This window comes from Erigeron canadensis, chromosome 6, assembly GCF_010389155.1.
Source record: "Erigeron canadensis isolate Cc75 chromosome 6, C_canadensis_v1, whole genome shotgun sequence".
NCBI classification, from domain to species: domain Eukaryota; kingdom Viridiplantae; phylum Streptophyta; class Magnoliopsida; order Asterales; family Asteraceae; genus Erigeron; species Erigeron canadensis.
In genome coordinates, this window is record NC_057766.1 from 32570743 (window position 1) to 32583976 (window position 13234).

The following is a 13234-nucleotide window of genomic DNA, read 5'->3' on the forward strand; positions in this document are numbered from 1 at the left end:
TTTACTGTAAAATATTCAATGATTACTTTTACCTACCAACATTCAATGTTGATAGTTGTTCAATAACATTTAATATTTATTATATAAATTTTTGGTATGTAATAGTTCTCATATTGATCATTTAATTGTTATTGTATAGATTTTTGATCAAATTGATGTTTATGGTTGAATGAAACTTTAATGTTGTTAGTTGTTCTATAATATTTTGTGGTTTTTTAAACATTCAATGGTTACTTTAACCTAAAATTTTTAACACATAAATATGTATGAGCTGTTTTACTAAAGTCCAAAATTAATATATCGTGTTACTTGTTTAACTTGCAAATCATATACTCTACAAATACATAAAAAAATAAAAATAAAATGAAAACATCTAAAATGAATTTTATATATACTAAAAAGTAATGTAATATGTATAAGTCCTTTAAGCATGAAATATACAAGTTCTTATAGCACATACTATTTTTTTTTTTATCAATTTTCATTTTAACCTCTAAAGTTTCTATTTTTATAATTTTCAGCCCATATCGAAGTTTTCGTTTTTATTTTTTTGACACTAAACTTTTCTGTTCTCATGCTTTTATCAAATAACTTTCACACAGTAAAAAAAAAAACATGTTGTAAGATATTTAAAAATTTTTTTTTTGTCTTTTTACTTTTAATTGAAATGAGTTTTAAAAAAAAAACTTTAGAACTAAAAAATATATAAAGATTCAAAAAGCAAGGTTAAAAAAATAATAATAACAATCTTGTTTTTCCTTTTTTTCTTATCATAATTTTACACTATCCTTCATAATATATTAATACAATATAAACTTTATAACTTAATACTCAATAAATTAATAATCTCGATGAAATTAATAATTTGTATGGTCTTAACTTGAGACCAATACAAAATTGAATCGCAATGACAAAATAGTTAAATAATAAATTTTTTGAAACCCTACTAAAATATATTAATACCAACAAAATTATAAATTAGTAATTCCAAAAAAAATATTTCAAAACTCAAATATTGTCGAGTGAAAAAACATCTATATTCATTTGATTTTGTTTTCTAACTTCAAATTTATATTGAGTATATATTGATTATTTTTATTACTTTTAAAAGTTGATGAATTGTCCTATTGTATTACAACAAAAAGTTGTGAATAGTTGTTGACGCTTACAATGTTTCTTTATAAGCTTAAAAACCATCCTCAAATTCCGTTATTAAAAAATGGTGATCTTTCTTATAGACGCATAAAAGTTTTTTGTTGTTGATTGGTCATGGTTGATCTTTTAGCATCTTTTAGTTTATAAGTCATAATTGATGTGAATTTAAAACTTATTATTTAATTTTTGATACTGATCAATTTACAATTATATACATTGAGCTATCTTTAATTCAAAACACTGACCTTGGCATGTTCATTTAATTGGTGAATGTATATTGGAATTGATGTGAATTTAAAACTTATTATTTGATTTTTGATACTGATCAATTTACAATTATATACATTGAGCTATCTTTAATTCAAAACAATGACGTTGGCATGTTTATTTAATTGGTGAATGTATATTGGACATGAAAATTTTGAAGGTTATACATGAACCTTTTTAAATTAATATTTTATTAATTTGTCGATATAATGATCTCTCGTTAAATTAATACCCCCTCCGTCCCATTTTAATTGTCCACATTTGACTTTTTAAGTTTTTTTCTTTAAATTCTGACCGTAAGTATCTTTGTTTGTGTTATGTATTAGTTGATGTGATATATATCAATGAAAAGTATATCTAAAACTTAATCTATTCATATATTTTACATTAAGTGTTATAAAGTACAAACAAAACTATTTACGGTCAAAGTTGAAGACATAAGACTTGACAAGTCAAATGTGGACAATTAAAATGGGACGGGGGGAGTAATATATTTCAGTCCCAACATTATTAAATTATAGAGGTTTTACTGTATATCTGTATTACTTTATAAAAATTATCACACTTTTTCTCCTAACACTTTTCAACACTCTCTCTTATTAAAATGTCTCCATGTTAAATGACTATTCTACCATTGATGAATTAATAAATCATCTCTCTTTTATTCATCAATTTAAACATGTTCACTTAAAATACCTAATAACATTAATAGAATAATTTATAACATAGATCATGAACTTAAAAAATAACCACACTACCCTTTTTACATTAATTATTTTTACAATAATAACCACACGTTACCACCCGTCACGCACGCCACCACCACTACCAACTACAGACGCCGCCACCACGTCACAGCCAACACCACACCGCCATTACCACCGTCGTATTACGTGAGGTAAAATGCTAATCATAATAAAATAGTCTTATTGTTGAAAGTTACACGACAGAAAAAAAATATAAAATGCCTTAATAATTAAATTACATTATCAATCATTTAAATCAATTACTTTTACACAAATTATCTATACCACTCGACGTTGCCTCTATCAACAATAATCGCTCCCACCACTACACCGTTGACGCTATAACCATCACTGCATTGCACGATTACCACACTAGCCATACTTTATTACAAATTACAAATAACCATAGAAACTTTATATAAAATCCGCCGTAAAAACAAGATAAAGTCACACGAGTTAAAAAATTCATCAGTTTTATTTATTTTTTTTATTACGGACTACGGAGTATTATCTTTTCGAAAATATAAAATCCCCACATAAAAACTTCACGCCCAGCCCACACTTTTCTCTTAAAACCCCAACAAAATCGATTTTTCGTTTTCTCTCCAAAACCCTGCCCACTACAACCACAACCACCGCCGTCAAACCTCGCCGCCATGTCCGACGTCAACCTCAACAACTCCGACAAGAAGAAAAGGAGTTCCAAGTCAAAACTCACCGAGGAAAACCCTTTCGATCAACTTCTTAAAGATCAGGTTTTTTTTCTTTCTAAATTATCTATTATTATTATTTACTATATCTACTTATTTATAAGTTGTAATAACAATTGTTTATACTGCTGTATATATAATTATTATGATTGCTTTCTTGAAGTTGTTAACTTGATGTGTATGTTTTATTTATTTGGTATATAGTTTTTGTGAAAACCTAATTTAGTGAATTAGGAATTTGGATATTCCCTTAAAATAATTATCTTAAATTGTAGATGCATTAAATTTTGAATGTAGCACTCATACGTTTGAATTAATTTATGAAGGGTGTAATGAGACCAAGCTGGAAAAATAAAGGGTCGGAAGCGAAAGCACTTGCAAAGCCAATTTCAAAGTCAATTTTGGATCTAAAATCAGCTTTTATCAAATCGAATTCGAAAGGAATACTCGTAGGACGCACCGTTCTTCTTGACTGTAATATCGAACAAGCCAATCTTCTGACTCAAACCTTCTTTGGTCGATTCGGAAGGAAAGAGGGTAACGATATATGGTGGTTTGAGTTTACTTTAGAAGAAGCCTTTTATCTCTGTTTTTCGTTAAAGTGTATAAAGATAGTTGGGGGTGATGGTAGTGTAAAAACCGATAATGAGTTATGGGAATACATGATTTGCCAAGACGTAGCTTTCCCGGATGTTTTTAAGGCGTATGCTCATCTACGAGACAAGAATTGGGTTGTGACTCGTGGGGGTCAATACGGAGCTGATTTCGTTGCGTACCGTCACCATCCCTCACTTGTTCACTCTGAATGTGCTGTATTAGTCTTGTCAGAAAAGAAGGCTGATCGGTTGAGGGTTTGGTCGGATTATGAATGCATGCTACGAGAATGTGATGGAGTGGTGAAAACGTTGCTGGTTCTTTATGTTAACAGAAACGATGAAAAGATGATTGCTTCTTCACCTTCTTGCTTGGAGGGATATGGCGTGGATGAACGCACGGTTACAAGATGGTGGAGTGCAGAACGTCGTAGGGAGGATCAAGCAGCCATGTAGACTTGATATCATAGCTCGGTAAGAAGAAGCAGCTTGGTGTAAAGGAAAGATCGTTAAGTAGTTTGTTGAGCCAAATAGACAGTTAGATCATGCAGTTAGTCAAGAATGGCTTGTGGTTGGTTACATAATTGGAAAGAAATGCAGTCACAATTGTAGAGGCAAACTGCAGGTGTATGTATATATATGTATATGTATTTGTTTAATGATTGGTGTTTATATATGTGATCTCTTAGTGCGACTCTATTTTGTTTGATCCTGAATATGATCATGACTTCAAAGTTATATATGGTAGCACCTTACTTAATGATCTATTAGTCTTAGACTCGACCTGTTTAGTCAATCTGAATAGAGTATATATCTTCATATGGGTGCTGCTGTGCCATACTTTACTTATACTGCACTTTTCATTTTTAGATCGATTAATACAGTCACTAATCAGTAATCATTAATCAATCAAGAAGTTTTTCACTGATTGGAAGATCGTAATTCCAGTCTATAGATAGGATTCAGAAGCGAACTCCTTATAGGTGTATATAATGTCGATTTAATGCTTCAAGATAAACCTGGTTGTGCCACCATGTAGCCCAGACTAGCTACATGTATAGTGTATGTAGTTTAAAGTAACTTGTTTCAGGCATGTATCAAGCTGGTCATCATAAAATGTAGTCTATCACATCCGGCACTACTCCCTTTTCTAGGTAAAAGTACCAACTTGTTCATATGGTTTTATGATGATGAAATAATAGATGTTTCACCAACCAATCTGTTAAATTATTGGCGTGAAGGGTTGGGACTCCTCTCCTCCATGTTTCCATAGGTTGGTGGAAGATCCGACTTCACTAAATATACTGTATATGGAGCAGTAGTAGAAGAACCAGGTAATACATGCAAGTTCAAGGGACTTCGTTCCTCTGTTTTTAGAGCAGTTGCATGACTTGACAGACGATATTCTGGATACGGTGAAGAATATCGAGCTGCAGAACTGTCAATCCTGCAGTAAACACATTTTCTTAACCATGATTTAAAACTTCATTTATCAACAAGCTCATTCTATATGCCATTCACTATACAACTGGATTGTTTTTATAATAATAGAAAAAACGAACCTAGGTACACTTGGGTCAGTATGCAAGGCAAGAAAATCCTTTCTAATTAATGCTACTTTAATCTGGAATTCAAAAATGAATTCATAGATGCATAGCAGGTAATCTAAAATACTGAAGCATGTTAATTTACAGAGATGTTCGCCTGGATCAACTCCAACATCCTCCTCGGCCCACTTTACAGATGGGTGCAAAGTACCGCTATACTATGAACACAGATGGGTGCAAAGTACCGCTATACTATGAACAAAATCTAGCAATACTCAATTTGCAGAAAATGATTACATAGAGGGACACTCTTTTATACGCGTGAATATATGAGAAAAGTTTAATATTTTAACTAAATTTTCTTAAAGATTTTAAAAGCAGCATGGTTGGATCAGTGGTAAACACCCTTGCCTCTGGAGACAGAGGTCATGGGTTCGATCCTCATCCCATGCAAAGGTTGGAGGGCCTTTTCTACCATTTAGGTAGAAACTGGAAGCAACCTCTCTACTTAGGTAGAGATAAGGTCTGCCTACATCTTAATTAACCTCCCCCATATACCGTCGAGGTATTGGGGTTCAAAACCCGCGGAAGGCGGCACTGAGTAGTTACTTTTTTTTTCTTAAAGATTTTAACTAAAAACAGAATTTAGAGTTGTCAAGGCATGACAACATCAACATGGGTAAACGGAGGACTGACAGCATGAGAAGAGAGCTTAATAAAACCAAACCCACGATTCTTAATTTATCTTTGTTAACAGCACTGTCACTCGCACTTTGAGGCTGTACGCAAGCAATATCAATGGAAACATTTGTGTATGATCATTTCGCCCAAGTTGCATTTGAGTTGTGTCCTTCAAGTCATGCTGAATACATGATGGTTGATAGCATCTTCCAGTAGTCTTTTAAAAAGCTTTATGACATCATTTGGTGCACTAAGGTGCACGAATGGCCTTCAAGCCTGATGTTGACATTTCTCTTTAAATGTGTTTGTGTTTGTGGTACTTAGAATTAAGAGTTACACCTAATATATATGAGACCAAAACATACGAGCACCATTAAGTAGCAAAAAAAAAAAAAATGATTTAGTAAAATTGGGTGAGAAAAGAAAGCAAAAGAATGAGGTATACTAATGTAAACATCTTCCTAACAAATGGCATCTTCGTCATCAAATAATATTTGTTAACCGACCTCGTCTGACCGTAGATGAGATGAAAACACAAATCATGGTTGATATCAAAGAGGACACCCTCCATCAAACAGAACTCTCTAGGGTTATGGATTACCTATGGAAGAAAAGACGACTATGCGAGCAACAAATACAGGCAATACAAGCGCCAAGCCGCAATGTTTCAAAGCACAAAGAGCACCATTCTTCGTTTCTACAGGGGGAGATCAACAAGGTCAAGAGGGTAGTCGATGATGTTTTTAAAGTCGATCACACGTTGGGTGACTAATGCAATTGGGCCGAATCGTACCACGACAATTTCGGGAAAGGCAAAACCACGTAGGATATCAAATGCCCAAAACACGACAAGTGGTGGCTCAACGAAAACGCTCACCGTGGCATAACAAGTATGTCAATAAAAGATGATGAGTAATCGTAGCAATCTAATGTATTTCGTGTTTCTATTATGTATTGTCTTTTTTATTATTATTATTATTATTATTATTATTATTATTATTATTATTATTATTATGTGTTTTATTTTTTATTGTAATGTGTTTTAATAATAACAAAATGTGTTTTTGTTATATTTGAATGATGTTTTTGTTATAAAAAAAATTATAAAAGAATTGATTATGTGACAAAGAATTTACAAAAAACTGTCTCTATAAATAAGGTGGGTCTTGAAAAGAGTCCATGTGATGTTTGACGAATTTCATGACTCTCCTTCCTATAACCATAGGATAGGCCTAAGGAAACTCCATCTTTAGTTGTTAGTTATAACTTAGAGTATTATAAGACCTTATGGACGTGTAAACCATGTGTTTTCAATGTATCATCTGTTAAACACAAATTAAGAAACAAACCGCTTTTGATTATGCTTGTAACTAAAACGAGGAAAAACAACACAGAAGAAATCACATTCAAAATTTCATGAACGCACTACAAGTCTACAACATAGAATGATGATCGAGCGGTGAAGATAGTTAAGAAGTGTATGTGAACGATAACTCGACATGAAGAGTTCTGAAAAATGTCTACTACGTCTAGCAAGGAGGTTAATTATCCAATGCTTTCGAAGAAACACTAATAATATTGTAGCTCCAACCTTTTTAAAAAGAAGAATGAAAAAGCCATATATGATGATTAAATAAAAGTGTTCTAGCTACTACAATCTCAAAACATAATAACCAATTAGAGCCTAATTAAAAGAACAATCAACCCCGATTTACTGAAATCCAACAAACACAAAGATACTAGAAACTATTTGAAGATAGATTTGTAGTGCTAAAGAAAAAAGAAAAAGGTCATACACCAAATCCATATGTAATATATATATATCCATATCTTTTCCTGCTTCGATCAGCAACTAGCTAGATCCTTTGATTAACTGAGAAATAAGAGCAACAACAAGTGAGTATAAAACGGTTGTACATGTAATCTCTAATTAAACACTATATATATGTAATAAAAGAAAAAAGGAGCATGACGTAAAAAGATCCTTATAACACCTTATTAGTTGTAGAGCATCATGCTTTAATTCTTCCCATGCCAGCAATCTCTTCTTCTCACTAAAATATTTTCGGTTTTTCGCGATGAAAAAATTCGTCCTGACATCTATGGATTTCGTACTAAAATCCCTGTTAACCTGGGGAGATACAAGACAACTCGGCACATATATAGGGGCATTGATCCATTTAGGATTGCTGGACAAAACATATGGTTTAATAGTAGTTATCGAGCATGACGTATACATCAACACGCTTGGTCACATAATTCTGTGGCATCAATACCCAAGATTGTTTTCGACTAATCTTGTGGTTTCTCAATACCCATATCTTGGTGGACAACCCAGATTTACATTCATAAAGATGTAGAGATTCTTTCATGACCCCAAGCGTGTACGACGTATGTCTGTCACGTTTAGCAGAATGGCCGTCGGGTAGTAGTCGAGGCTTTGTAAATTCCTCGCGAGATAAATTAAAAGAAAGAATGGCCAGGTCTTTAGTTTCATGATTCATCATAAGCCAGTGAAGTGCGCCATCAAATAAGATGCCGGAAACACTATCGCTCCAACTTTTTACATAGTCGACTTCTTGAATAAACTTCCAAATACATGTTTTCAATGAAAGAACATAAAAACGTGTGGTTCGTCTCTTCTTCACAAGGCCTAGTAAAATCTTGAAGTCATTGTTGGATGGATCATAACCGAAGCCCCAAACCAAATCCCACCTACGGTCGCTCTCGGGAAGAGGTTCGGGTGGGGTTTGAAGAATTTTGATGGTCTGTGTAGTACATGGATTAACAACTACAAGTTGAAGACCTTTGGGAGAGACGCATACAAGACCATTGGCAGAACCAACCACAACCAACCTATTTTCTATAAGACGACTGGAATCGCTCCCAGCGATCCTTTCAGTATCATTATTGTTGTTGTTGTAATTAGCATGTTGTTTTGAGTGAGAATCAGTAAAATAAGGAGTGGAGATGAAAGAATACCATGACTTACACACGCCCTTCCATCTCACCAGATCTTTTACATCCGATCGTATCAGGATTTGCTCCATCGTATCAATATCAATATCATCAGACGCCATTGGACGGAAAGAATTGGAAACCACCCTAGGGTGTCGGATTATTGGAAACATATGATTCCCTTTTGTCATATAAATACAAACTATATTTTAGACTCGCCTGTTTTAAAATATTATCAATATAAGAATTAAAATATGGAAAAAAAAAAATGGTGTAGCAGGTTTCTTATATTATCAATATAAGAATTAATAATGTAAAAATATAGTTAAAAAAATATTAAGATATTCAAATGTTAATACTAAATGATAAGTCATATCAACCAACTCCACTTAAGTGGGTTGATCAGGGATATCTTCTAAATCCACTATATGGGCCCCGGAGGTGAGTTTTTCCCCAAAGTCTCGGGTTCGAGTCTTGGGTTTCTCATCTCAAGGTATTTTTCATGAGGAGGGGAATGAAGATCCAGCGATTTGTTGGTTAAAATTGCCTCCAGCACATGTCCAACAATGATATTAGAAAAATAATTGTATGAAAATTGCAATGATATTATATATAATTTTAAGTTAGATCAACTCAACATGCGATATATAGAATGATAATTAAATTACTTAGTAATTTTAGTCCATAACTAAATTATTGGAGGAAAACATTAAAGCACAAGTACAATGAAAATGCAAACATATCCGGATGAACGAAAGACATACAAAGAAATGAAAACCTTACTTAGCGAGACCTCTAACAGATAATGTATCCATTTTACAACTGTCTAATCGGAATCTAAACGACCACTAATGTAACTTCATGTTTTTTAGTGGTTTAATTCTTACCTGGTTAAATATTTGTCAACTTATAATATTGTCATTAATTATATATGTTTTTCGCGTATTACGCAGGTAATAATCTAGTTTTTATATGTAAACCTATAACTTTTAAGTAATAATGCTTGTTTTTCTAAGCCCACAGCCCAAAAACAATAAGGCTCACATCTCAAACCCACTTCCAATTGGTCCATCAGTTAACTCAAAATTATTTTATTTTAGTAAATTTGGGCACGAAGCCACTGGTGACCAAAACACTGGCCATAACCCGAAAATCCGGCCCGGAAAAAACCCAAACCCCCAACAAACCGTAAGTATACTGGGCTACGCCACGGTCCTTATAGGAAAAAGTTCGGGTTCTCGGATTTTTAACCTTTAAGCCATCTTGGAATGTACCATGTTAATCTTTATCACGAAGATGATCCAAATAAGTGAAATAACCATCTTAATAGTATATCTCCTGGTCTTGTGTACACAAACTTAAATTTTACCCACCATATGACTAAGTCTTGTTCGAAATGTGTCAGATACAATCTAATATCCTACTTTACCTATTTCAGTTTCCACCAAATTTGTTGACATCAACATTATATTTTATATGTGTTATACACAACGAGAGCAAGTACCCACACGTTGCGGCGGTGAGATGGTGAGGGTGATAGGTCATAGAGTATGATAGGTCATAGGAGGTGATATGTCATAAAGTGTCATAGCCAAATGTCTTAGCCATATAGGCTCCGTCCTCAAATTTAAAAATTCATCGAAAGTATATCGAATGACATCTCTAATGAAAGAACATGAAATTTTAAGAACACCCATACAATTTTTATAATTTATTGATTTACGGTTTTTGAGATAAAAGATTTTGAAAGAATTAAAGGAATATTATGATTTATAGGGGAGAGAGAAAGTTGTAGGGATTGATGTATGGAACATTATGTATTATCATGTGTATATTAATGAAATTGAAAGTTGAAACTCTATTTGCTTATAATATAGATAACCATCTCATCCCTTCATTCTCATTTTGGTTGTCACATGCTTCGTCTTACTTTTACTATCACACATAACATATTTTTTATTATCACTAAAACCAGCTTCAAGCTTCAAAAAATAGACTTCAAGTTTGTAACTGATAGTTGTAAAAACCATTTCACAAAAATAACTTCTAAAAAAATCTGTTAGTTCAGTTTTATATGTCGTTCAAAACAGATATACTACAGTTTTACAAAAGTAACAAAACTATGTTAATTATCAATAAGGTAAAAACCTAATACACGTATGTAAATAATCACTTCAAGAGTTTAGAAAATCTACTTTTACTTTTGATATTTTGTTTTATGTAAATAGGTAGACAAAGAAGAAATTTTCTTTTCAAACTGTCTAAAAAAAATTAAGGTTGTGTTTGGTAGACTGAAATAAAAACAAAGATGGAATAGTGTATTACTCGTATAATGGAATAAAAAATTGTGTTTTATTAGCAACTAAATTATTGTCCCGCGTAATACGCGGGTAAATATATTTTTATACTTATATATATCTAAAATACTATTTTCTTAATTAATACTTAACAAATTAAAATATTCAATTCCACTTTATTAATATTTGTTTTTTTGACCTTGATAATTTCACAACACTTGTTGTGTTGCTCATTAAGTCTTACTGATTAGATAAACCTTTCAATGCTAAAAGTTATTGTTTATCCATGTCATCACGAATATCTCGTTGTCATTCAGATCTTCATTTCATATCATAAAAAATATCAATCATGACACATTCTTTAGATAGTGCCAAGACATACAACCTTCTAAACCGAGTTGCGAGCTTGCCACCATCAAGCCAAAGATTATTCCAAAATCTTGTCTTATTTTCACTCCCAATGATTTTTTAATAATATCTTAAGGAGGCTAGCAATTGAGCGTGTCTCAAAGAATGAGAAACATATATTTGCCTATATATTATTACCATTTGTTTTACACAGGAACACAGACTCAGAACCACGAATCACATTGATGATTTTAAACCTAATGTAATTCAGATTTTGAACCAAATGTCATATTCATTTGTACATATCAATTGTCTTCTAGTAGATCCATTACATTTTATTTTCCGAGTTCGACCCCCCCTTCTCCTCCCTTACCCTTCCACCAAAAAAATGAAGTTGTGATCTTTATCAATCGATCGAAATAGAGAAAGATAATATATCTTAAATACTTTGAATTGCGGAGTTAGAATCCATCATAAACAACGCATTAGTATTGAGATTAGATTTTATTCTACAATAACTTTACAAAATTTATGAAATATAACCATGGATGGAGTCCCCACTCCAATTTGGTGAATATTGTCTTATTTTCACTCCCAACTGTTCTTTAATAACATCTCAAGGGGGCCAGCAATTGAGTGTGCCTCAGAGAATGAGGTTCCATATATTATTAACATTTGTTTACATAGGAACACAGACTCAGAACCATGAATCACATCGATGATTTTAAACCTAACATAATTCAGATTTTGAACCACATGTCATATCCATTTGTACAATATCAATGCTAAATTAAGAGTATCCAGACCACGAAAACCTAAACCACCCACTTTTTTACTTGACAATTGCCTTCTAATAGATCCATTACATTTCATTTTCTGAGTTCGACCTCCCCTCCTCCTCCCTTACCCCTTCCACCAAAAAAATGAAGTTGTGATCTTTATCATTCGAAATAGTGGAAAAATAATATATCCTAAATACTTTGAATTACCAAGTTAGAATCTTTTATAGACAACGCATTAGTATTGAGTTTAGATTTTATTCTGTAATAACTTTGCAAAATTTATGAAATATAACCATGGATGGAGTCCCCACTCTAATTTGGTGAATATTGTCTTATTTTCACTCCCAACTGTTCTTTAATATCTTAAGGGGGCTAGCAATCGATTGTGTCTCCGAGAATGAGGAACATATATCTGCCTACATATTATTACTATTTGTTTTACACGAGAACGCAAACTCAGAACCATGAATCACATTGATGATTTTAAACCTAACGTAATTCAGGTTTTGAACCACATGTCTTATCCATTTGTACATATTAATGCTAAATTAAGAGTATCTAAACCATCAAAACCTAAACCACCCACTTTTTTACCTGACAATTGCCTTCCAATAGATCTATTACATTTCATTTTCCGAGTTCGACCCCCTCTCCTCCCTTACCCCTTATACAAAAAAAAAACGGAAGTTGTGATCTTTATCAATCGAAATAGAGAAAAATAATATATCCTAAATACTTTGAATTGCTGAGTTAGAATTCATCATAAACAACGCATTAGTATTGAGTTTAGATTTTATTATATAATAACTTTTCAAAATTTATGAAGTATAACCATGGATGGAGTCCCCACTCCAATTTTGGTACAATGTAAACTTTTTTAAGGGTAATTTTATAATTTGTTCCTACAAAGTATTAATAAATAAAGAATACATACAATCATTGACTTTGTTGTCATAGGCCTCTTATTTGAAAGTACATCACTTGGTTGGAAACATCATTTTTGAGATAAACCCCTCTATTGGTAGAGTAAAAATTTTAAGTTGTTTTTATTTTTAATAGAATAGAAAAAAAAAAGGTTGGAAAAGGGTTTTTTGTTTGTTTGGGTAAATGTACACTACATTGATAATATAATTGTATGTAAAAACGTTAT

General features: G+C 32.4%; 2 protein-coding genes across 2 annotated transcripts; one reads left to right on the forward strand and one right to left on the reverse strand.

The window, feature by feature from the left end:
- Positions 1–2732: 2732 nt before the first annotated feature.
- Positions 2733–4211, forward strand: LOC122605215 (tRNA-splicing endonuclease subunit Sen2-1-like). Its single transcript, XM_043778117.1, has 2 exons — positions 2733–2923; positions 3205–4211. The coding sequence occupies exons 1-2, from the start codon at positions 2825–2827 to the stop codon at positions 3925–3927; spliced, it is 822 nt and encodes a 273-aa protein (XP_043634052.1). The 5' UTR covers positions 2733–2824; the 3' UTR covers positions 3928–4211.
- A 487-nt stretch (positions 4212–4698) lies between these two features.
- LOC122604730 (F-box/kelch-repeat protein At3g23880-like) lies at positions 4699–8779 on the reverse strand. The gene is made up of 3 exons (XM_043777599.1): positions 7976–8779; positions 5034–5095; positions 4699–4918 (listed from the first exon to the last, which is right to left on the reverse strand). The coding sequence occupies exons 1-3, from the start codon at positions 8777–8779 to the stop codon at positions 4699–4701; spliced, it is 1086 nt and encodes a 361-aa protein (XP_043633534.1).
- Between the last annotated feature and the right edge of the window lie 4455 nt (positions 8780–13234).

Excerpts from the sequence above, each read along its gene's own strand:
- LOC122604730 (XM_043777599.1), bottom strand. The coding sequence starts at position 8,779 with ATGGCGTCTGATGATATTGATATTGATACGATGGAGCAAATCCTGATA. Across the intron at positions 5,096-7,975 it reads TTAGTCGAAAACAATCTTGG|ATTAAAGTAGCATTAATTAG; the intron begins GTATTGATGCCA and ends TTTGAATTCCAG. Across the intron at positions 4,919-5,033 it reads ACTGACCCAAGTGTACCTAG|GATTGACAGTTCTGCAGCTC; the intron begins GTTCGTTTTTTC and ends TGTTTACTGCAG.
- LOC122605215 (XM_043778117.1), top strand. The coding sequence starts at position 2,825 with ATGTCCGACGTCAACCTCAACAACTCCGACAAGAAGAAAAGGAGTTCC. Across the intron at positions 2,924-3,204 it reads ATCAACTTCTTAAAGATCAG|GGTGTAATGAGACCAAGCTG; the intron begins GTTTTTTTTCTT and ends TAATTTATGAAG.